We start from the raw sequence: 26,166 nt of genomic DNA, 5'->3' as shown, positions 1-26,166 counted from the left end.
AGTTTCCATTTTCCTCTTCCAGGGCCAGTAGTTAGAGAGACCACACTGTAACATAAAACACTCAAACCACAATCACTGTAAACTTCAGTTGAACTGCAGTGGAGTGGTTTGCAATCAGGAGCAGGGACCATCTCCACAAGTTATTTTTGATCATGTCCAGTGTCCAAGTTTCCAAGCTAATCCTGAACCAGTATCTCTATCGAAGGGGAAAAAATGAATTTTAAAGCAATGACTCATTTTTAAGTCTGTTGTCAGTTCTACAGCAGTGCTGCCTGTTAGTATTAGATCGGGACTCTGTGGGGAGATACTTTGTGGTGTGTGTGTGTGTGTGTGTGTGTGTGTTTGTTTATCTGTGTGTGGATCTCTCTTTTCTGCTGCCACTTTCAGTTTTGTGAGACAAACGTGTCTGTTTTTATGACTCTAACAGAGCAGCATTATGTGGCGGGGGATTTTTATTTGTTGCCGTAAAGCACATGACTGGCTGTCATGTCTCGCTTGTTGGCTCATGGTAGTGGTGAGCTGTAAAAAAAGTACATGTAAGTACTGTACTTCGGTACAGTTAAGAGGTGCAGGGACTTTACTGAGTTTATTCATCTTTACTTCCATTTCATGCTGCCTCATACTTTGTTTCCACTACATTTATCTGACTGCATTGGTTATTTCTTAGATGAAGATTCCTTCTCAACCAGGTACAACATTAACATCTTATAAAACAACTTATGCATCGATGCGTAATAAAGTCATATATAACAATATTTACTGCAGAACCACTCCTTTTACTTTCATACATTTTGCTCTCAGTGCTTCTGTGCTTTTACTTCAGTATGAGTTTGAATGCAGTACGGATCCAGCTCAGTGCTTCCTCCACCACTGGCTTGTGGTCAGAATTTGTTCCTTCGAAGACACGTTGATCCTCACAGTTCTCGTTCCACATTTATACATTCATAATCCGAGTAACCAAGCAAGAAGAATGAAACGTCTCTGTTCCCCAGTCATCACCTCCAGCTACTGTGCTGCAGGGCTGCATTATCCAGAGTCCCTGTCTACGTTCCACACATCCAGCCAACATTCACTTCCCCTTTCCAGGAGCCAGAATAGACTTACAAATAGCCCTGGGATGTGGAAAACATCTCATTTGTGTGTGTGTGTTTGTGTGTGTGTGTGTGTGGGTGTGTGAGCGACTCTGTAAGAAAGGGCTTCTTCCTCTTGCCCTCAGATTCTGCTGCACCTCTGCTGGCCTCTCAGGAATGTAAACCTGCAAACACAATGACCCTGCCTTCACGTCCAGTGTCAGGACGGACCGACAGAAGCATTCCGGGGTCACAGAGCGACGTTTTGATCTGTGGATTCATGCCAGGTGTCGCATGGATTCTGAATAACATCAAACATCAACAGTATGAGTCTTATTGACAGTTACAACATATAAAATCCAAACAAAATAGGAAAAAATTAGGCAAAAAAAACAGTTAATAGACATAAAATTTAACGTGTACATTATGTAAATATTATGGGATCAAGGATAAAAACAAATTATTAGAAAATGTTGATAGGCCAATCAATAAAAATGAGGTTAAAGAAGCAATTTAAAGAAAGATCCTCAGACGGGGGAAATCTCAAACAAAACTTTGTCACTGTGAGAAGTCTTCACCTTCTCAAAAGCACAGAATGAAACACATTTTAGTGACTTTAGTTTTCCCCTGGAGACGCTCGATTTTTACATCCCTGCTCCTGTAACCTGGACACTCGGCTCCGTTTGGCTCGATACGATCACGTCAGCATGATCCTCAGTGTTGTGACAGCCACATCTCAACGTGTGTGTGCTCAACGCTTACGGTATCTGAAGTGATGCCAGCAAACGTTTGCTTAACCACACATCAACAGCTTTTTCTACGTGCTAAAGGCGCGACCTATATTATGATGAAAACATATCGAAGTCATATGTTTCCACATCATGACGCACATCGATCCTTCTATACCCATTTTGATGAAATCCTGCATTTGGTCACATTTCTCTCACCTGTGGGGGTTTTTTCATGGTATGACTGTTGTGATCTGATGGTCTTTCCCATGAGGTAATATATTTCCTGCCAAGGTCAGTGATGGAGGCACTGCTCAGGTCTATTATATGAGTAAAAGTACTGATAACCCGTTGTAAAAGTACTCCAGTACGAGTAAAAACGGCCTGTTTACTTACTGTTTGCTTTTGGGATATAAAGTAAATTTCAACAAATATAACAAAATGTGAATCTATCTATCAATCTGTCAGTGGCAAAACTCGAAATTTCTCCAAGACTGGAGGGCACCAGAGGAGGAACAGGAGCGGGTAGGGCTGGACGGAGAGGAGAGGGAAAAAGTGGCTAGTCATTTAGGAGACATCCGGTCTCTGGTCTGTGAACAAAGCCGTCCAGCAGGGGAACAAAGCAGGAGTCTGGAGCTGAGATATTACAGACTGGTCGGCCCCTCAGTCTGGAAGTGTACGTGCCGCAGAGCAGGACTCCGGTTGAGAGGGGACACTGGGGGTGGGGGTGGGCTTTTTTGGCGGCCTGTCTCTCTGTCTGTCAGCTGTCAGTTTGTCTGCATTGGTTTCACAGCATTTACTCTCACACGTTCGCTCTTCCTGTTCTGCTCACCTCACACACACGCACACACACGCACACACACATCTGTCTTCTTCTTGTCTTTTCTGTCATCTTTTACCTCGTCTCCCGTCGCTTCTTCCTATTCGCTGTTTCCTTTTTCCTATTCTCCTCTGACCACCATCATTACGCTCTGTCCTCCTCCCCTCGAGTCGTCCTTCACTCCTCCCCTCCATCCTTCAAATGTTGGTGGGCAGCAGAACAATATCCAGGGGGTCATGGTGACCGGCAGCCCCCTCCCTGTGGTCTCTTCCTGCTATTGTCCCTGGTCCTACTGCTGCTTGGCTCCTGCACTCTATTAACCGCACACATACCGGCTTAATCACCGCCGCACACTGCTGTGCTCTGGCTTCAATCATGGGAGAAACACTGGAGACTTGAGTACATGCATGTAAGCAGGATACCTCGGGAAGTTTGTGACGAGTTTCACGGACCTATTTAATAATAGTGCAGTGACTCAACACATCTGAATGACAGCCAGAAGATGTAAATATGTTCAGACAAACAAGATTAATGATATTTGTTCCATCAGTAAATGCATAATGATGAAATGTGCGCTGTACAACAGTTGATAATTGGATTTTATGCCCCTTTACTTCATGGACTAATTCATACACAGCAGACCTGTCAGCACCTCCCATGTTTCCCAGAATTCTCCCATATTTTTCCCGTTTCTCCCTTTAAATATTTTCCCATAAATCTCCCGTATTTTTAACCTTTTAAAAAAAGTTTGCGTAACACACCCTTGGTGGGAGGCATAGCCACCTTATTTGATGTATTTGCCATATTCTCTTCCGGTGCAGCAGGTGGCAGCATGTAGAAAATTATCCTCCAGGTAATATATATTTAAAGTGCGTTTTGATCTATATACTGCAGGGACGTTCACAGCATTTCACTTTCAACCAGGTGTCTGATTCTGACCACCTCACTGTCATTAATGTAGGAACTAGAAAACCTAGTCCCTGTTGCTCTTTTCAAGAAGTGGTTGCTGAGTGGCACCTGAAAATTTCCCTTATTTTCACATCCCACTGTTGACAGGCGTGATAAACAGCGCTGCACATTACTGGTGTGCTAACTCAGTAACCTCCCCCCGTGTCTTAATCAAATCCATTTTCTTTCCATAGTGTGTTCATGACAGGTTGACAGCTGCCCACGGCGTCGATATATGGTGATAATATAGTAGTAAAGTCAGCTCATTTCACCGTGAGGAGCAGCCAAAATGTCCTCACAAGAATAGAGGTCATTGAATAGTCTGTTTTCATAAAGATAATGCAAACCAGACCACACGCTCACACACAAAGCATCAGGTCTGATCCCCGCAGAGAAGATAAGGTGACTGTCAATGTAATGTAACACAGGGAGCTCATGTGATTGAAGTCTTTTTTCATCATTCGGAGAGATGGCTAGAACAGAGCTGGGAGCACGTGAAGCCTGCTGCTGCAGCGGTGGTTGTCGCATGATTACATTTCTGTAGGGTGCTACAGGTTTTTCCCTCTTTTCTCTGACACTTTGATCCCACAATGGCTCCATCTCCTCCTGTAGCTCCCCCCACGAGTTCTTTGATGTACCTGTCTATCTGTCGGTGCTCCGCTGTGGCCTCGGCCTCAGATCACTTATTAAATGAGACATGGATGTCAGGACCTCACATCTTTGCCTCTTATCACGGATCACCCACCGTACGTGAGTGTGGCAGCTTTAAATCTCTCCTTTTGGTGTTTGCTACAGAGTAAGTTACATGAAAGGCCGAAAGTAGGGATCATTAAACACAGAGAAAATCCTTGACTGTGGGGATTTGACAGAAAAACAATTTCAGAAATCCTAAATGTTAGCTTGATTTCTGACATGAGAGGGAAAGACGCATCCAGGATCACAACGGCGGCGTGTCGGAGCCAATATCGAACGGCGTAGCACTTCTTGTCGTGTAATCCTCGGGGGGGAAACAGATCTTTTAACAGCCCCCCATAGCGCTTAGAAATCCTGAAATGTCACTTTTAATGGTTAGAAATTCAACAGTGAGCTCAGAAGAAATCTCCAAATCTGGAGTTGCTCCAGGGCACAATATCAGAGGGTGTAACTTTAAGGCAGATTCCACTTTGTGGTGCTAAAATGAAAGAAATGCATCGTGGCAGTATATGCTAAAGAATCTGTTTTGACCTGTATTCAAAATTACAGTGAAAATCCATTTTATAGCATCCTGAGTTGCCAATTTATTCACAAATTTAGACAATGACAAGATCCTTAGACAAGATCCTTCAAATCCGGTGACATCGAGCTGACTGTTTCCATTCGGTGCAGCTTTACAACAGTTAAAGTTATGTGAAGCTGTGTCTCATCAGAAGACATTTTCCAGTTAAAAGAAGAATAGAATAGCTGCAGCTAATTTCCATATGAACACAGACAACAGGAATGCAAATCTGAGGCCTCATTATTCATTCGCTCTTGGTAAATGAGCAGAATGTCCATATTATTTCAGCCTGTGCGCCTCAGCTTCCCTCGCTGTATTTCATGCGCTCGCTATCTTGTATTTACAGTCGCGCTTGTTGTCATACTTGCTCCCACTCTCAACAACCTGTCCTGTAATGCCACCCCTGGGGCACTTTTAAATTTATTGCTTTTGGCTGAGGGCCCTCGCAACATAAATAAGCGGAGAGAAACAATGAGCTGACCGAGTGAGCATCGCACCAGAATTGTTAAATACTAGAAGGGACAGGAAGACGCGCACTTCACTCTCTGCGCTCTTACAGAGAAAGTTCTATAATCGTTGCTCTCCGTTTCTATTCTTCACATTTCCATCCCCGTTCGCTTTTCTCATTTCCTCGCTTTCCTTCCCTTGTTACTCATACCCCTTTCACACTAAAGCGCCGTCATTGTTATGAATGGATCAACAATGGTATCTCACCCAGGTCAATGACCCCGCTGGCAGAACTCGTGGAAAAATGAGAACTTTTTTAGACACTACCAGGGATAAGTCGTAAAAATTTGCAGTTCGGAGGTCGAGTTGAACCTTCGAGAGCTAAATCGTGCGTTGCGTTCAAAGACGATGTGCTGCTCCGGAGCTACATGGCTGCGTGGAGTGCTTGGAAAAGGGACACATCCTCTCTGTTAGCATCCCAGGTAGCCTCTCCCAGTGACCTGTGATTTTTCCTGGAATGCTGCAGGGTATGTCAACTTCCTCTCAAGGCCGACGTGCACACCCAAGCGCATAACACAATGCGGACACCTAACACAATGAACACACTCCTCAATCATGGTTGTAAAATCTGAACTTGACAGCAGATCAGTGGGGTTTTTTTTTGGTTGCAACTGAGACTAAGACGAGCTGTTTAATTATCTCTTTAAACTAAAATCTGCCTACTAACTTAATCTAAACTAGCACCGCCCGCTCCATCGCCCCCACGCGTCTCAGGGTTATAAAAACCCTGGATGAGAACGATTTCTGACATTCAGCTGTCATGAATCTGAAAACATCCTCATCGGTCCCAAATCCCTCAACAAGCATGCACAGCGTCTCCCTCAGTGTTGACAGTTTCAGTCATTCCCCTCTTGTATTTCGATTCTGTTCTTCAAACTTCACATGAATCGCTTTGTCAAAACTGTCTCTTTTAATCGACAGAAGCATCTACATCCACCCCTTTCCTTTCCTGCTCCCACAACCTTCATCTACTCATTAATCTGGGTCTTTGTTCCAGATCTCCTCCAGATTCCTGCCCAGCGACGGCCAATCAAATACGCACAAACGCACACTGATGGTAGATTACTTTGCAGTGCTGATGGAGGAATTCCAGTGTTTGTCTTGTTATTGTCGAGATGGAGGGTGAAGTGATTGTGGCTGTAATTTTTTTCTAGCTTCATAAAATCCTGCCAGTGTTATTAAGTACTGCGCAGTGCTTTGCTGCCTGATCGATGCTCGTGGATCTATTTTATATTCTTGTGTACTTGTAGCAACACATTCTCTCATCCACATGCGCGACTCAAACTTACTCACCTTGCTTAAGAGAGTACACAAAAATGCACTCTTACCTCACCTTGGTCTTGGTAATATTTATAGTCTTTACTCGTATTATCTGCACTTGTCCTGCAAATAGAAATACAAGGTAAACCCAAGACCAAAACCTGTTTATCTGCTCTCAGCCAGCCCCCCTCGCCATCCTTGTCACGTCCACAGGGCTTGCGCTGCCTGCCGCGAGGTGAGAGGTCCTCTGGCTGGGGACCAGGACAGCACACGCCTCTCTTTGATCTACCCCGCACTGGCTGCTACCTGCAGATAGCATTATTCACACACACAGCGCTCTCCCTCTCAGCCACAAAGACATCGCTCGCCTCCACCCTCTGCGCTTCTGTCAGATGCATCATAAGCCGCGCACACAGTCGTGGGTCTGGAGCGTTTCTCTAATGCTGCTGTCCAGACTGCTTTTGTTTTTCAGATATAGATATGGACGATTCAACAGAGCCCCGGTGACGGAGCACCATGTGAATCTCATCCACCATACTCTCTCGCTCGAGTAAATCTTTAAAAAAAATCTAAAATGCTTTAATGCAATCTGAAAGAGTGATGGAAAAATACTGCAACTTAAAGGGTTTTTGTAAGTGTGTGGTGTGCATCGTATGACCCTGTGTGTGTGTGTGTGTGTGTGTGTGTGTGTGTGTGTGTGTGTGTGTGTGTGTGTGTGTCTCACTGTCATCTGGTTACCATTTGAAGGCAGAATTACAGCTAATGATATCCTAGAGGAAAACTACAGTAGCTAAACATGCAACAGTTCCTCTGTTCCTTTCTTCTTCTGTCTCCACCTCCTTTTTCTCCCTGTCACAGTGTTCCGGCAGCAAGTAGTCAAAGTCTGTAAAAAAGCAGAATTTCTCACATTAATATTTTTCGGTTTATCTGTGAAGCCTTTTTAAATCTGCAAAGCTTTGTGCTAACAGACGGTTTAAGTGAGTGTTTGTCTGCCTTTTTTGGATATTACTGTGCCACACAAATACAGTGTGTGCACCCCCCCCCCCCAGCACACACACACACACTTTCTGCCTCTCACATCTGGAGTCAATCAGAACCCAACGATCCCCCAGCAGCCTCTCTCAGAGCGAAGTAGGTTAGAGCAGCAGTGTCAAATATCAAGCGCTCTCCAGCTCATTTGAATATCTACAGTATGCGTGTGTGGAAGTCTGAATGTGCAGCATGTTTGTGCAAAAAGATAAAATCAGAGGGATCTATAGAGACTTGCAAAAAGAGAATTTCTACTCCAGTGCGTTTGTGGTCATGCAAAACTGAGCAGGGATGGTATACGGTCTATATGTACACTTGAATGCTGTCCTTGTGGATTAGTAAAAGACCGTCATAAGCCATGACAGCGCCACACAACAGTTTACAACCATTCTCCCCATCTTTCATTTTCTTCTTTCTCTTCTATATTTAACTGTAAGCCTCAGTGGAAAAAAACAGAGCTTTTCTTGACTGTACAAAATCCACCACAAGCTGTTGTTACTTCTCCACCAGTGGAAACCAAAAGTGCAAGCAAAAAAACAAAAGCACCGTCTCATTGAAGAGAATTGTGGGAGTATGAAACGACTGTGATAATCAGTGTGCGTTGTGACTGCAGGATGCACTGAGATCAGACTCTCTGGTTCCCTGTTTTTGTTGTGCTTCTTGTGTGCAGAAAACAAAAAAGGAAACAGTAAATGATGCTGTACTAAGAGAACCCCCCCCCCCCCCAGACTGTGGTCACCTTCTTGCACAATGGATTCGAGAGTTAGGGGAAATTTGGGGCTTTTTGTTTTGCATCAGCCTGCAACTATTTGCTGCACAGCACACACACACACACACACACACTTACGCATGCATCCCAGCTCACCAGCTGACATTGACGCTAACTGACTCTAGTTGTTGTTGGGGCAGCTGCATGCGTACGCTATGCAAAGCGTCTGCTGGTAACATGCGTGGGACTCGTGCACGGCCGTTAGACAGCAAACACGGTCTCACACGTTTATCTGCTATCGCACACTGAGTGTACACACAACACCGCTGGTCCTCCTAGACCACCTATAACCATGGTAACAGCAGCACATAGTGATGCTGATGGGAGGGGGAGTGTGCTGTTTGATTGACAGGGCTGATGTTTAATGGATGGTCTCATTTCCTCTTCAGGAAGTGAAGGGATAATACCTGACAAGTTGTGCATTCCATGATAATATCAGGCCATGGTCAACAAAATGCCACAGTGTGAGGTGCTGTTTCTTTATGTACCTGAAGTCATTTTCAACTGGCTTTTCTCATTTTACCATCATTAAATATGGTTACTGTGCCTAAAAACTCCTGCCGCTTGCGTTGCTAGGCAGCCTCTTGTTAAACAGAAAGGAGTATGTTTCACAAGGTTACGCCAGGAGATTAAATTAACGCTTAAACCGGGAGAGAGAGAAGTTTTGAACGCACTCGGCCTGCATCCTGCTGCGCAAGCAAAAGGGATTTCCAAACATTCGCTGGTTCCAGCTTCTCAGATGTGAGAATTTTCTGCTTTTCTCTGTTTTACATCATTGGAAAGTGAATATCTTTGAGTGTTCAACAGTTGGTTGAGTAAAACAAGACATGCGAAGAGGGGGACCAGCGCTGACTGTTTGGTATTTTCCTGATAATTTGCTGACTCATTGAAATTCGCTTTGCCTGTCACTGTGGTATTCCGGTTACCAGCGCAGAGGGCGAGGCAGTTCAATGTGAGTTGTTGGTATTTTGATGGACATTGCATCTTAAAGTTCGCACTGAGAACAGACGCTTCTGATCCCGTTTCCGGTGCATCGCCGCTGGACCGCCGGCTTGATGATTTTCTTTTGTTTTTTAAAGACTTGAACCAAATGAGTGCCGCAATGACAGATTATTGCTAAAAATGTAAATAACACATTTTAGCACTCCTCAACCCACAGATGCTTTTCAATCAGCATCAAAATTAACACTGAATGGGTCTGAATCAGCAGCATTTATCCATAGATGCATGAGTGATTCTTAAGTGTATCTGTTGTGTACAGCTTCTCCTTCAGTTTACCTGAAGGCAGCGGGACAGGTACGGTACGTCCCTGAGCACAGTGCCATTACACTCCGCCGTCCACTGTGTTTACCTTAACTGAATCAGAAACTAATGACACCAGGCTGCTCCAGAATAACCTTTTCCGGCTCTGCACAAATCAAGCGGGTCAGTTCTTACTCTGTATTCTGTCGTTTATTCTGTGTTAATGGCTTCATCATCTCGTGTGTTATTGTTGTCTTGATTCATTGTGATTGGCCGAGCGTGTATTATTAATCACCACGCCCTCAGATTTATACTCCTCTTTCCCCGGTCCCGATGCAGCTGAAGCCGCTGCACTGACACAGCAGGCGCTCTCAGAGACACCTTCACAGGCCGTAAACCCAAGACCACCACTGTGCACTTACTGTTAAAATAAAGCCCTGACAATAGAAATTTAAACACTCTGTCGCTCCCTCAAAAGTTTCTGCAATGTAATAAAGCAAGTACTGTTTATGCTATGCACAGTGCTTTCTGTTAACAATCCCACAATGCAGCGCTCTGCATTCTATAGATGTGAATAGTTTTGGCTGTGCATAATGCAAAAACACATACATACATGCACAGAAAACACACAGGTCTTGATATGTAGCGTGCTGATTTGCACATTTAATACACAGAATGAAATAAGACACTGTTTTTGTCCGTTTCTGTCAGATGTCTGGGAATGATCATCCTCACCGTAAACAGCTTCCTACAGAAAAAGGCCAGAATGTGTCTGTTTTTAATAGAAGAGCAAGAGCTCGACTTGTATGGTGTTGAGGAATTCTATAGATGTTTTCCACTCGGTGATATATACTGACAGCAGCTGTCTCTTACTCTATGATTTGTCTCCAACAGGTCTTCCCACCCCTTCCTAATGACGCTGAGATCGCACACACCAAAAAGCTCTTCCGACGCAGGAGGAATGACCGACGGTAATTATGCATGCGAGCTGACGCACACACACACTCACACACACTCGCCTACCTCAGTGAGAGGGAATGTTTTTTCTGTTGATGTCAGATGTCAGTGCACAGCCAGCGCTATAGCCTTAACATCGCTCCCCAGCCAAAGCAATGTCAAGACAGGAATGCAGGCTCCACACTTCAGTGCAGACAGGAAAAAGAAAAAACACAGAGGAGACGTTCAAGGTTTTTTCTCCTTTAATAGGTCACTCAACAGAATTTAAGCCAGTTATTCAGTCACCCCTGTTCGCCTACAATACTCCGGCTTTCGTTCTCTCTTCTGATTATGGATTTACTTGTCATGCTTTGCAACATGTAACCCGCCGTCCTGTCCCAAAACCCCCAGCTCTGCCATCCTGGCGCTACATTTTGTACTGGCACATTTGCTCCAATTGTACATACTCTGAAATCTAATTTCACCCAAGTCTGACTTCATTGAAACCAGGTCCTTAAGAGAAAGAAAAAAAACAGCCCTCTCTCGTTCTCTCGCTCCCTGCCCTGATGTCACTGGAAAACTGCTCTTCAGTTGCTAAGAGACAGGCTAAGAGAAAATATTTGGGTTGTATTTGTAGTTGGAAAGAGGAAAATTTAGCTGTATCAAATGGACAAAAGCACTTTCATCCTTGTTTTTAAGCACAGAGAATAATTGGTTCTGTCCAGCGCTATTGTGTTCATGCGTGATGGGCGCAGCGCAGGCGAAGAGACAAGGACAGAAATACGAACTCGGACCAACAGCAGTTTGCTTTGGTTTCAGTCGATTTGTAAAATATTAACAAGTGAAGCTTCCCAACACACACAGTGTTTTTAATTTGTGGGCAAGTGTGACCTGTCTGATATATGCATGTGTGTATGTGTGCAGAGCTGGATGTTAAGAGTGTGGCCAAAAAGTCTGAGTCTGCTATCCAAACCCTTTGTTTTTCTCACATCGTACTAAGTGAAACTTAAATTTAACACCAGCGGTCTAACAGGGTGGAAATATTCACGTGGAGGCTTCCCTCCACAGACACCCCAGCCCACCCCTTTTTGTATCACTGGGAACAATTAAAAAGGAAAAATGAGAAACATATAGCATAACAAGACACTGCGGAAGTACTGCAGCAGGGTTTAGAACTAATGGTTCAACCTGGAAGTAACATTTGACCAATACGAGCGTTCCTTTCTGCTCAGACACTGTTTGGTGACGGACTTTTGGACATTTGAAAATGTGCACTGAAAACGTCTTCACCAGTCTTTTCCTGCAAACCTCAAACTTTCTTAAGTGACAAGTGCATGCTGTTCAATCTTTTGATACGGACCAGGCTACGGTGTGAACCCAACATTAGCATTGTATTAGCATTCATCTCTTACGTGCTTATGTTAACACAGAGCCTGGGAAAGCTTATTAACGTCATGCCCGCTTAAACCAAAGACAGGCGCTGCACAGGTTGGCCAAATCTATTTGCACTGCAGAGATGGAGAGAGCAGGACGAGGGTGGGGATGAAAAATATCAAAGGGGAGATGAGTTAGAGGATAAGATGACTGGACAGACATGAAAAGGGGATCAGTACAGCTCTATGAGCAGACTTTTAGAAAGGCTGGAAAGGGAGATGAAGTTATGCCTGTTCCCATAATACAGATGTCAACAACTGGCTGAATCATTCATCAGCGAGATCTCTGCTCAACAGGATCTCTGTGGGAATCTTGGACTTTTTTTATAGGCAGAAATGAGGAGAATAGAATAAAATGCAACTTTATTGTGTAAAAAGCTGAAAAATTGTCTTTGTGCATGTGGCAGGTCATCAAGACTTTGAAACATACATCTATATATATACACACACATAAAGCACTGAAAAATTGAGTCTTTCAGGATTGAGCATGCCCACTGCCTGTAGGAGTCTCAGAGTTTAGGTTCAGAAACAAGATAAGGTACAATGTCATCACTATTAGGAGTTAGGGCGACTTTTATGTAGATTTAGGAAGACCTGGGTAATATAGAAATGTGCTGTGAGAGGGTCATCGTGACTGTCCAACCTGGCCACGTGACCCGGCCCCCTGTAAACAGCTTGGTATGAAAATGTGGCAACAAGCTAACGCAGCAGCGAGTTGCCAGTTGGCACAGAACATGGCCTCCACAGCTGTCAGTGCTCCACACCATCCTTTATGTAGCTTAGCATGTTTGCTCACCAAACACATCAGCTGCACATGTTTGTCTGTGTGCTAATCCTCTGTCGATATTGTCCTGAGTTCCCTGACAGAACACCGCCTGCGGAAACATATATATTCATTTTAATGAGAAGCCAAAACAGCAGTGTTATAGTTTGTGTTGTATGTGGCGTATCAACACAGCTGGGCGAAGAACAGGAAAAGTTCAAAGTAAAGTTGCTGGAAGCTGATCATAAAGCACAGAGATAAATATTTATCATTTGACTATATGTGCGAAGCTCGAGTACTGCGCCGAATAAAGCCCGAGAAAGAGAAACTGTGAGAGCGAAAGAGAAGAGTGTGGGCTGGCCGTGTCAGGAAGGAAAAGAAAGAGGAGGTAGTGCATGTGTTTCTACTTTAGTATGCACGTCAAGCAGGGTTGAAATTAGTTGTGATTTACTGGAATGTGCTGCTTACCGCTCTGCGCTCCAGAACAGCAAAGGGGCAAAGAAGGCGCTAATGTGCTCCGCCGTTGTCTCTCTTTGCTTTTTGCAGATGAATCTGATCATTGTCGAGGAGCTTTTTTCACATCTAGACTTGATTCTGGAAAGATGATTTTAATACCAGAGTCTGAGCCTGCTCGCCTGGCGGAGCGTTCAGCTTCCACGCATTGTTGTTATAAACTGATGAGACGAATAAACAAGTGCTTTAATGCCATTGAAGCTGTGAAGAGGGATGGTCCTGAAACGAGTTTGTGTGGCACTAAATGTCACCACACGGAACACCAGTTCTGATCAGTTTTCTGATCAAGATGATGTCCGCTCTGTGTGTGTGCGTGTGCGCGCATGCATGCACTTATGCACTCGAGGACAGGCCTGCTTGTTTCTCTGCACCTACGATGAACCGCCTGCTTTTCTGCTTCTACCCTCTGGCCATGATGACTCAAAGTTATTGACTGTGATCTCCAGTTTATGCATGCATGCACGCACACACGTTCAGTCTGTTCCTGAGTTTTGAATCTTAAAACTTGTAGAAAAAAAAAGCAGCATGCAAATGTGCAGTCAGGCTTTCAAAGCCCGTCTCCCCACAGTCCATGAAAGCAGCGCGTTGTGGCCCGTGTGAAGCTCTCGCCGCGTTATTGACCGTCTAGCCTGCAGTCTTCTCTTTCCCCCCGGGCCAATTGATTTGCTAGTCTGGGTCAACCAATGGTCCAGTGGGTCCACGAGCTTTCCATCCACATACACACAGATCCACAGCCATGATTGATCTCCAGCATCCTCCCTCCTCCCATCACCACTTCCTGTAGTTCTGTGCATGTTGTTTGAATCCCATAGTTACCTGTAGTTTTCTTTTTTGTTTCCCTCTTTGCTTCCTTGCTTTTTTTCCCTCTTTCTACAATCTCCTGTCTCCTCCTCCTACAAAAAATACCCGCCATTTTCCACCAATTGTTATGCCACTTTTCACCTATCCCTCGTCTCTCCATCCTTCCAAATGCCTGCATTGTGGCGCACCCTCCTCTCCTGCTTGTAGAGCGGTTGATCAGTTCATCCGAGACCAGTTAACCATACTTCTGCCTGCGGGCCCCGGGGGAAAGCGCCAAGTCTCAGCCAGGTTAGTGACAACGTGAGCCAGACCACGAGCACGAGATGAGACTTGGATACAGGTCAGCTGATATTTGGTGAGACAAGAATGAAGTGCTTCTCCTGTTTTGTTATTTCTTTTATCGAATAGTCAAACAGCTGAAAGTAAGATGACGAGGGAAAAAAGAGCACTCAGCCAGGCAACATCAAACACTAATTTAAATCTGATCAATACCATAATGTCACCACACTCATCACCTCAACCAAAAATAAAACATGATTGATCGCGCCAGAGACGATGAAATTTCATCATTATTTATCCTTAATGCAAACATCTCTCTGGATAGTCAGTCTGAGCAACACTCAGGCTCCTGCAGAGCTCCCAGTCATTAAGTATGATTAACATTTTATTACTGTCTCGCTTTCACCTCTCCGCATCGCCAGCAGATCAGGAGACGGGCTTATTAGAGCTGAGCCTAAACTAACAGCTAGTGTAGAGATCAAATTAATCATCAGATGAGTGAGTGTGTGTGTGTTCGAGGGAGAGACACTCGGAGCAGTCTGCAGCTTTGCATAAGATTATGAAATCGCACCCTCTGCAGTCCCATTAAATGAGATCTCACGCTTTCCGTCAGTCAGCGTTAACACTGGTTAAAAACACTGGTTTTAACATGGGTTAAAAAATGTAAAACCTTGATAAGCAGCTATGTAGTGTTTAAACGTTCTGTAGAAAGGAAATAACTAAATGATGCTGATGGGAGCAGCCTGATAAGACGGCGTTGCCTCATCACTGTCTGCTGTAGCAGTAGCTGACTTTAGCCATCTGATGAAAAACTTGTGTCGGGTGGATGAACAACTGACTACATTTGCATAGAGTTGGAGGCAGGCTAGAGCCGAGAGTCAGAAGATGAACTGTCTCTCAACCTCCCTGAGGGAGTGGAGCAGAGGGGCCAGGCGACATATAAACTAAATGAAGACACACACAAAAACCCCTATGAATAACCCTAGACACATTCACTTTTTGCATGCTTCTACCAGCATGTGCACACACACACACACACACACACACACACACACACACACACACACACACACACACACACACGCACATTTATATGTACAAATAGATTGAAGAAGGAAATTTTTAAGAATAAACAGCTATGGCTTCAACTGATGGAAAATGGACTCAGTCATCAAAATAGTTTCTTTTGATCCCATCTGCTACGCTCTGATTGGTCCACTGTGTCTGTGACCAGTGGAAACTAACACCGGACCGGTTATTAGAAGAAATCCAAGATCTGAGAGGTGATGCAGAGGTCCTACTGTCACACACAGTGGACCACAACCTCCCACAGGTGGTCTTGCAGGTTGAGATCTGACACGGGGGAAACTGACAGACCGCTCACACCTTTGTATTGATTTGCAGTGGGTGGACCCAAGCCAAACCAGAAAGATGGCCCCTCCTTGAATGGAGGAATCTCCATTTTTAACATTTCTTATTTATGTAGGTTTTTTGCTATCATTTGTTGCCCATCTGTATTTAGAAGTATTGGAGACAATAATATCTCCAATATCAAGCAATCCAATACAACAGTACGCCAAGCTATGGCCTCAAAGAACAATTTTCTTTTTAATTTCTGCCATAAAATCCATCATCTCTGCCATGCAGCAGTGCTGTAGTCTGACTAAATTTCTGCAAAAATGTGTTTGACCGGCGCGTAGGACTATATCAGATTTCTTTTAAACTCAAAGAACATTTCCAAGGTCGTTCCTGTGTTATTTTATTTGTGGTGGAATGAACATTTTTACAAAGCAGGTTTGTAAACTCAACTTTTGAGTGCGATAGTGCCGCACAGTTCTCTTTCACCACATAGAGTGCTTTATGTGCTTTTGTAACGCAGCCTCAGAAATGATGGCTTGCTAATTCATTTTTCACATTTTAACTAAACTAACTAAAAAAAGTGCAAGGAAAGGCTTTTGTGAGGATTGATGAAAACCCACATCGCAGCCTCAGCATTGATGCACTCAATGAATTTGCTTTTTTATTTGCTCGTCAATCCAGCCCCCACAAGATTTCCGCAGCCCTCTGAATGTCACAGATTTCACTGTAGTGTGTCTTATTTTTTCTCTCTCAACTAAACCTCATCCCTTGTATTCAAAGAGGGACAAAAGCTGCAGGGAAGCTGGAGCATTTTGTGCCGCTTTAACATACAGAGACTCAAACGCATTTGTAAACAGAACAAACTTATATTTTTTTATAACTCTGCAGCGTTGTGTTGGTAGCGATTCCAGGCAAACTGGTTTGTGGGTGTTCCTATGTGTTAATGCACTAATGTCATGTTTTAAGTCAAGGGTTGATTCATAAACACTGACAGCGCCCAAAAGGTGCAAATCCCTTTTGCTTACATATTTATATATTGTTGAAGCAGACCTCGGATTCTGGCATTTGCATGAACACACGTCCTGCACAATTTCACGGTGTAGGAAGCTCTTCCAGACTTGAATGCATCTGAATAAAGGTGTGCTAGCTGCTGCTAGTTGGGTTTTTTTTTTGCGAGTTCACAGGCTCAGGCAGATAATAGGCTGCCTTCTAGGTGCCAGGGTGACTAATCCCCTGGACCATATGTCAGCGGCTCATCAAGCCCAGAGCCAGTGCAGCAACAGGACAGAGCTATGCAGGACAGGGAAACACAGACACACTGTGCGTCCACATGTAAGCAGCCATTGGGCTTTTGAATTTGTAGTAACTTACAGTATCAGTAGATGATAGGTTGCTGTTTGTGTCTGGTTGTGAATTGTCATGGTCGTACTTACAGAAGAGTGCTGGTTAGTCGCTGTGAACAGATAAGAGGTTGAAGATAAAACAGACATGGTTTTATTTTTTCACTGGCTTAGGGATGGATTAAAGTGAGTTTTGAGGCTGTAGGCTGATGCAGAGAGGTGGGTCAGAGCACACCAGGTACCAGCCAGCTGCTGCTACATCTCCATGATGCTAACTGAAACCTGCTCTCATTCCAGGAGACAGCAGCGGCCTCAGGGGGGAGGAGGAGGAGGAGGAGGCGGCAGTGGAGGGAAGAACCAACCTCAGCTGATACAACAGTCACCACAGCACCAGCGGGATCAAACCCAACAACATTCTCCAAACCAACAGCAGCAGAATTTAACAGAACTGGGAGATAACAGAAACAGTGGTGCTGGTCGGCCGCCTCGCCAGTATCAAGGAGGACATGGGCAGCGCCAAGGAGGACCGCCACACCACGGATATAGCCAGAACCGGCGTTGGCACCACAATCAGAAAGGTCAGGGGCACGGACAGACAAACACTGCAGGTGATAAAGGAGTACCCCCAAGAACAACCAAAGACAAAGAGACTGAGAATGTAAAACCGGGTGACGAGCAGCTCAGACCACCTCAAGACTTCAGCTACAAGAGCCCCAGTGAGTCACCCCAGTCTGAGTCGACACCCACTACAAACGCTTTCCCAGATGTGACAGTTAATAAGGAATCTCCCAACCCACCAGGAAGCGGAAAGGCAAGCGAGGGCCAGTCGGAGCAGCCCAAAATCAGCTTGCTGCAGTCGTCAAAGGAGAGGCTGAGGAGGAGACTAAAGGACAAGGTACTGAAAAGCTGCTTAGTGCCTGTCAGTCCGTATTACAGCAATCAGGACTAACGTGTATGTGTACACACACGCCATCGTTTAGTCTTAGAATTGCTTGTGTTACTGTCATTAATATGCAGACATGTAGGCGTGCACTTTTCTTACACTTTCTTGCTTTAGTCATTCATGTGCTTAGTTAATTAGCATTCAGAATGACACACCCTGACTGGCGGGGGGGCACGTTCTCACAAGGGAGGTGAAGAAACTAAGGCGGCATTAGTGTAACAGTTTTTGATGTTTTCCACTGTGTGCGCTAAACTTAGTCAGCCAACTGTGTTGCTGCTCTCAGCTTCCTCTTTCTACAGCTAACTCATTACCACCGGGGGTGGGGGTGGGGGTGGGGGGGTCGATTTGACAGCACAGGACTCCCCAGCAGGCCGCGAGGCACGCATTAATAAACATATTCCCAGTGACACCAGTGAATCAATGGATCCAGTCTAAGAGCCAGCTTTTGCTTGATTAGGCTGTGCTGAACTCCTCCAAATGATGTACTTAATTTTGCAACTTAATATGCTAGATCTCAAAATAAGATCCATCTTATTGGTTATGTGTCGCAAAGCAGTGATTGGTTTTCACGTCATGTGCTGAGCGAGTGTCATTTGTCATGCCGGTGCAACTGGAGGTACTGCAGTTGCTAGGCGGTATGTGGAAAGATTTTAGAGCAGCTCCATCAAATAGGAAAAACAGAAATTACGATTTGATTAGAAGTAAAATGGCCACATATAGAGAGTCAGTTCTCACTCCACAAATTATAAGAGTACATGTGAACTTGTTAACAAGTGAGCAGAGGAGTTGAGGTAGAAGCAAAAGGTGATGGTTACATGGTTGAAACGTACCTAAGCGTCGACAGTTCAACTGTAAGAAAAAATCCTGAAACAAGAGACTTTTATATAATTAACAGTGATAAAAAACATCCAGTTTAAAATCCATTCAAGTTAACACATTTGGAACATGACTGGTGTAGAGCAGCTACTCCAGACAGAAGACCCTTTACGCACTTCAAACTTTATCTTTTCTATTAGGTCTAATGTGACAAATCTGCTTACATCGTTCATTTTTCCGTAATCACGGAAAAAAGCTCCTCAGTTGTGGTCAAACCTGTGTTGAAACTGAATCCTTCCACCACTCACGTCCTGTCTCATCTCCCGCCTCAGGAGGAGGCGCGCGTGGAGGCGTCGGGCTCCGGATCGCAGAGCATGGACCGGCTGGTGGACCTTCTCAACAGCATGAGGAGCAACAGCAGCGGGGTGGAGCAGCAGCTGGCCTCTTTCATGGAGGAGGCTCAGTGTTCGGCTCGTTCCGAGGAGACCCTGGCTCAGGTGGTCAGCACCATCTACTCCAAGGCCGTGTCAGACAGGAGCTTCGCCGCCACGGCCGCCAAGCTCTGCGACAAGATGGCGCTGTTCATGGTGGAGGGGACCAAGTTCAGGTCGCTGCTCCTCAACATGCTGCAGGTGAGACAGGGAGGGGACGGGTTAGTTGGAGGCATTTTCTGTATCAGCCTTAAAAATCCATGATTGGTTGGGCTCTTTCTTGCATTTACTTGAGTACTTGCACTTTACTTGTGTATTTCCATTGTATGCAATTTTATCCTTAAGGGGGAACTATTGTACTTTTACTCCACTGCACTGATCTGACAGGTGTTTTCAGCTCTGTGGTTGATTAGACCTGCTCAGGTTCTGCAAAGCCCTGCTAGGATTTACACGAGGCCACCAATAAGAACGATGAAGTTGTAACTTGTTTTGCAACAAGACCAGAACAGTCTAGCTTTTGCTTTGTGGTATTTGTACTTTCACTAAAGTAATGGACCTGAGTGCTTGTTCCACCGGTGCTTTGCTGCTGCAGGAGACCGGCTGGCTCCTGGCTGCTGCCTCGATAATGAGCTGACAGAGCAGCGACAGCAGGGTTAAAAAAACGAACACAGTGATTTGACTGTCTGTCCTCGTGTCTGTGCAGCGCCGCCGCTCATAATCTCAGTGGATGTTGTTAGCTCTGGTTTTGAATAGAAATGTGTCATCTTTGGTAAATAGTTTTACACACTCAGATATTTTAATGATGCTTGCTTTCCAAAACCATTTTTTCCTAATTCAATGCGTTGGCTCCATTACAGCTTGAAGTGCGACCTCTCTCAGGTCTCGCACTCGTCTGCGAGTAAACTCTCAGCAGCAATTGATTTGCAGTTGAGTCACAATTAGTCCTGGAATGCAAATCAATTGACAGAAAACTACTTATGTTAAATCATTTTGAGTAAGTTGTGGAGCAAAAAGGTCAAACTCTTGTTCCAGCTACTTCAGAGCAAGCACTCGCTGCTTTTCTCTGTTTTTATATGATTGAAAGTTAAGGATCTTTGGATTTAAAGCGTTAGTTGGACAAAAGAAATCAAAGCATGTCAAGCTCTGTGAGTGTGAGATTAACCAAAAGAATTAATAATTAAGTAACAAGGGCCATGAAATCTTGTCATTTTTGGATAAATCTACCTTTCATTCTGTCACTTATTTCTTTAATCCCTCCCTGTGTAGCTTCCATCCAAAATAGAAATACATCAGTTCCTCTAAACATGATGCTCTCTGAATGAACTTTTAAAGCTCATTTGAAGCTGGCGGTGCTTGTTTGCAAGTTTCTTTTTCATACTGCATGTTTTAACAAAGTCCTCTCTCTGATTTCACTCGTTTCAGTCGGCCTCAGTTGTGAGAAAGCACTTTCAGATGGAAGCCAGCTATGTGTGTGATGTCGTACAGTAAATGTCAGCAGGCAGAGTGGCTAATCTAGACACCCAGGGGAGGGAGACGTGCCCCCCTACCCCTCCTCACCTTCACCCCCCATCCCTTCACTTAGCTGCATAGTCCCGGTCTTGCAGCCATGATGAAAACCTTGTCTAAGCCGTAGTATATTTCGCTGCCCGTCTCCCCCTCCTCGTCCCTCATGAGCTCTCTATTACCGCGCTCCCCCTGTCTTATCGCCTCCCCTCACCCAGAACGACATGGGCCAGTGCCTCGCTGCTTCTCCCTGCACGCTTCCCCTCTCTCGCTCCTCTAACCACGCTCCTCCTTTTCACCCCCTGCTCTATCCAGAGCGCCTAGAAGAAGCCCAAAAAGACATCCGCGTTGTCATGAGATGGAATTCGAAGTCTGAACGCTAACCCACCTGCTGCCTGGCCGCGTCTCCTCCTTTTCCCTCCCTTCACTCCTACTCCTCTTTCCTTCTCTTGCAGATGCTCTTTTCGACCACACTCCTACACCTTCCTTTTTTTTTTTCCTCCTCCCTTCTGTTTTTGTGTTTTTCCATTCAGTCACCTCTTTCCTTAGATGTTGATATTTTTACCCCGAGCCCACCAGTAGTGAATCCCGCCTTAATCCTTTTACCCCCTTTCTCCGCTTTATATTTATTCCCCCACGGTTTCACAGCTGTGTGGTCCCTCCTCTTCTTACTTCTCACTTTAATTCCCACTTCCCAGCCAGCACGGGCCCCCTCCTTGTCTTTGACATTTTGTCTTTTTGCTTTAAAACATTTTAAATGTCATAGGTGGGCTCATGAAGGCTGTCATTAGCAGCTGTTTCTTCCAGACCCCTGGATCTCAATGTGGGGGCAATTAGCCTGTGACCGCTCAGCTTATTAAAAGAGAGGCATCGGGGTTTGTTGTTTCTCTGATTAAACGTAGCCAGACTGCTACCTGTGAATGATGCTATTTATTTAGCACAGCTGAGCGTGTGGCCTCCTCCTCACCCCCGTTTTTCAAATCAGCCCATCTTTTCTGTCACTTCAGTTGTCTTTTTTTGTCTGCGTTGCTGCTGCATATGTTGCCATTTTGCTGGCTTGCTGTTTAAGTGTCAAATACCGCGGCGATGTCCTTGAGATGTATGAGAGGTGTGTGTAGTTGTTTCTGAGTGTCCCCTGTGAGCGTGGTATGTTTGTTTTTGACCGTGCAAGTTTTTTTTTTTCTCTTGATCCATTCAAGGCTGTAATTCTGTGTGTGTCTGCACACAAACAGCGTAGTCCTACGAGTGTGTGAGAATGTAAGGCGCTCGCATTTCCAGTGCACTTCATTCCGCAGTAACAGGCAGGAAAAAAGTGTGAAGCGGAGCGACTGTTAATAAAGTTTCAGTTTAACCTGCAGTATAACATCTTTACAAGAGCGCATTAAGCATTAACCCATATTAACCCCAACACTTTTACAGCACTGACACAGTTCACTACCCTTCACTTTCAAACCAAATTAACATATTTTCCTCCACTTCTGGCAGAAAAAAGAAATTCAGGATTTGTTTAATGTGTTTTTCAACTGCTTTTTGGCTTCAAGTACTTTAAGCTGCGAGGTTAATTCGTGTGCCACCTACAAAAACTCCCATCAGAGAGATAGCAAAGATGTTAATGGCGATTACTACCGCTGCTGATGAATTTATGAAACACTTAAATATCCTCTTACCGACCGCCTACTTCAGACTTGTACTGCGCCTTTACCAAAGCCAGATGGACTGTAGTGTTTCAGTGTTAATTTCCTAACTTAACCTGTTTTTTTTTTTTTCCCTCCCTTTCTCCACCTCCCCACAGAGGGACTTCGCCCGCCGAGACGAGCTCCAGCAGTTGGACGTGGAGAGGTGGTTAGGTTTCATCACCTTCTTGTGCGAGGTGTTTGGTACCATGAGGAGCAGCTCCGGGGAGCCATTCAGGGTGCTGGTGTGTCCCATCTATACCTGCCTACGAGAGGTGTGTGTCCAGATCTACAACCCTGATCCCAACAGAGTTTGGACTTGTGTAAATCACTTGCAAACGACACCAGTTTTACAGAGTGTTCCTGAGTCCATGTAGCATCCTTTATCCAGTCATTCTCAACTGGTGGGTCGCGACCCAAAAGTGGGTTTTGGAATCAGCATTGCACACTTATTTTTAAATCAATAAGTATGTCAGTAACCAATGGATCAACTCCATCCATGTGTTCCGGTGGGAGGAAAGCGTCCAGCTGCGTCTGTACGTCTTGTCCATTCAGATCAATAAGTGCACAGAGTCAGAGTTTCCTGTTTTCGGTCAGACTGAGTCTAGACTCCAGACGCCACAGTGCGGTTTGGGCAGTGGTGCAACCAGTCAGGACACCATCAGTTCCAGGAAAATGCATGACCCCAGGTTCAGTTCTCATCAGCTCGTCATGCTCTCTCACATACACACCGCCATGATCGCCATGGAAACCATATAGGGTAGCCACAGCAGACGCGCCACGATACAGAAGTGGTTAATGACAGACAGGATATTGAAAGGGGAAGCGAGCGGGGAGTGGGGAGGGGGGTGAGAAAGAGAGAAGAGGTGAGAGGAAGCAGAGGAGACTGTGGTCAGGTCGACAGTTACTGCAGAGGAAGCTGAGTCATGGCACGACAGGTAGAGGAGAGAAGACGAGAAGAGGGAGATGACAGAACCTGGGAGTGGAAACTGTTTTTAATGTGCAGTTTGAGAGGGAGACAAGAAATAATGGCAGGGTTGAGGCACGTGCCAGGTAGTTTTACCGCCCACGTCCACACCTCTGCCGGTCTGGCACTCAACACACACCCCGCGTCTCGCAACAGGAACACAGCAAACAATTAATGCTATCCACGCCCTGTCTGAGCGGACTGCAGGGCGCTGCCTCAGCAGAAGGCCCGGCAGCATGACCACGAGCGAGGACGCGGAGCGTAGTCGGACAGAAACAAACACACCTCCGTATCCCGGCATCAGCGGCGTCACATTTAGCTTTAGAGTTCAGAACACACCTGAGAATAATGTTGAAATATTTCTATAATTATATATGTGAATTTGTGTGCGTCTGTGCTTGTTTGACAGTCTCTATTTCCTTGAGTCGTCGTTCCTGATTTTGATCCATCCGCTGTTTAGTCTTTCCTGTTGGAACACGTAGCCGCAGTATTCCAGCTACAAGCTTTGTGCGATGATGAGCGCTCGCCTGTGTGTGTGTGTGCGTGCGTGCGTGCGTGCGGCGGCGGCTGTCTTCTGTAGTTGTAGCCTGCAGAACAGGATTAAGTAGCACCTGAGGTGTGTTAGGAAGTGTGTTTGGGTATACATGGCAGTTGTAATGAGCGGTGATCTCATTCATTCATGCCTCACACAACCAAGTGTACAATAATGTTTTAATGCTACAATCCAAACAGATGCACTGAGTTAGATAATCTTCAACGAAGTCTACATCCAGCTGCAGGAGCAACATTAGCATTCATTAGGAGTTGTGTTTCTGGTCACCTGAACCACTCTGCTTTTGGTTCTCACCACCATGTTTAGCTATTAAATGCTCCAGCTAGTTGCAAACTTCATCAGCTGGTGGTGTACAGTGTGCAGTAAAGTTGCAGGCTGGACAGTTAATAAGCTGAAACTATCAATTACACATTGTTATGATAAAAATATTGATTATAGCCATATCCACATAGATGAAGTAGACGAGATATTCCTCAGCCATGTTTGCACTGAAGCACACTTTATCATGAAAAGTCTTTGAATGTTTCAGGCTCACCATATGAAATTAGTGAAGCAGAAGTTTTCCCTTCTTCTGCTTGTTTAATGGGCGTGCTACTGTCTCAGCATGTTTCTGTGGTTACATACTTTAGGTTGTTAAGAAACGTTGCGGTGAGTGTGTAATTTTGGAACAGTGAGCTAAACAGCAAACATGGGCATCAAACAGTTTACATATACCTACTCTGGCAAATCATAAATTAGTATTAAATATGTAAAGCACTCAGCTGCACAGGCCAGATGAAACAAACGTATTATATTTCCCTACATTAAGACTAGAGGAACTAAAAAAACATTTCTTTCTCAGTCAGTTAGCTGTGGAAAAGCAGAAGGCAGGTCACAGGACATTTGCACTGACAGATAAAACCATGTTTTATCGAAGCCGGTGACCTGCATGAGGCCCAGGGAGGCTTTCATCAGGACACTGGTTTGCAGTTGCACACTGCAGAAAGCATGTGCATACACTGTGTCTGCCGGTGACCTCAGGAGCTATTTATACTGTGCCTTGGTATCCCGCTTTGAAAGTCAGCACGGGCCCTTGGAGTCAAAGACAATTGACTCAGATTATACAGTATATCCAGACAATGACTGCGTCCATAAAGCTGTGTCTTGGCTGTTCTGACGCTTTGTGTGTAATATTTCACATTTTGTTTCATTTCTAAGCCTTTGCTTTGTTAAGCAGATAGTGAAGTGCAGCACTGATGGGATGGAAATAGAGTAATATTATGTAATGTAACTAAGGGACGTGCTGGTCTTGACGCTAGCTCTGCTGTTGCTATGCAACTATTGGAAACCCAGTTAAAGTTGAAGTAGTCATAATTTTAACTTTGAGCACTCTGTGTCATTAGGATCCTGATGAAACATGTTTTTCTCTCAGCACTCGTACGTCCTTTCTTTCTTTCAGCATGTACTAAACTACACGCTGCAGCCACTTCACCTGGCTCACCTGTATGATCCATTGTGCTCCCATGCAATGGCTCTGCCATGAATTCTGCCATTGCAAATATGATGATAATAATAATAACTTCATGTTCATGATTGAGGTTTGAAGTGGTGGTGAAGTGGACTGCATTACATTGAGGCGTGTTCCTTTGCATGCACCCGCCGCCGTGTCCTCAGTAATAAACATAAAGCAGAATTATTACCTTTTACAGTGTCCACAAAAGCTTTCATCAACACAGAATTCATGGCACAGCTGTTGCACTGGATCACTTTAGACTGTACAAGTGTACCTAATGAAGTGGCCGGTGAGTGTGAAGCCGAACTGAAAGACAGACAAAGCCTCAGCGGAAAAATCTGCATCAATAAGGATGTTTTTCTAGCTGACTTCATCGACTCTCTCAAGGTGTTTGTTGTCATGTTTGCTCCATTCAGAGCTGCAGGAGGATCACAGCTGTCCTACTTCTCGTTGCTCTTTATCTTCCTGATCAAATGTCTTTTTGAATGAAAATACTGTAAACGGGAATCAGACAGAATCCCGAGGTTTCCCGCTGCGGTGAGCTTTGTTTCCTGATGATGTAACTAACCAGAGACCTGGCTGTGAGGGACTGTGTGTGTTAGGTAGTACTCTCACAGAAACAGGTTTTTTTCTGCATGTTATGGTGTAAGAGTGACAGGAGAGCTACAGTATCACACCGGAGAACAGACAGAGTAAGACAAGCCACCACAGTGGCGAGGAGAGCTGATTATAGATG

The 26,166-nt window shown here is 44.9% G+C and overlaps 1 protein-coding gene across 4 annotated transcripts in view; it reads left to right on the top strand.

Moving 5' to 3' along the window:
• ctif (CBP80/20-dependent translation initiation factor) overlaps positions 1-26,166 on the top strand; it is a 47,204-nt gene that overhangs the window by 15,394 nt on the left and 5,644 nt on the right. For 2 of the 4 annotated variants that reach the window (XM_070988842.1, XM_070988843.1), the window contains 5 exons: positions 10,523-10,599; positions 14,282-14,362; positions 17,350-17,947; positions 19,144-19,443; positions 22,538-22,693. In XM_070988842.1, coding sequence (XP_070844943.1) covers positions 10,523-10,599; positions 14,282-14,362; positions 17,350-17,947; positions 19,144-19,443; positions 22,538-22,693 — 1,212 coding nt within the window. The remainder of the gene's footprint in view (positions 1-10,522; positions 10,600-14,281; positions 14,363-17,349; positions 17,948-19,143; positions 19,444-22,537; positions 22,694-26,166) is intronic. The other 2 variants (XM_070988845.1, XM_070988844.1) reach the window with 2 other exon arrangements.

Source organism: Chaetodon trifascialis, chromosome 20, assembly GCF_039877785.1.
Source record: "Chaetodon trifascialis isolate fChaTrf1 chromosome 20, fChaTrf1.hap1, whole genome shotgun sequence".
Taxonomy (NCBI): Eukaryota; Metazoa; Chordata; class Actinopteri; order Chaetodontiformes; family Chaetodontidae; genus Chaetodon; species Chaetodon trifascialis.
Note: the sequence above shows the minus strand (reverse complement) of the source record. Positions and strands in the feature narration are given on the sequence as shown.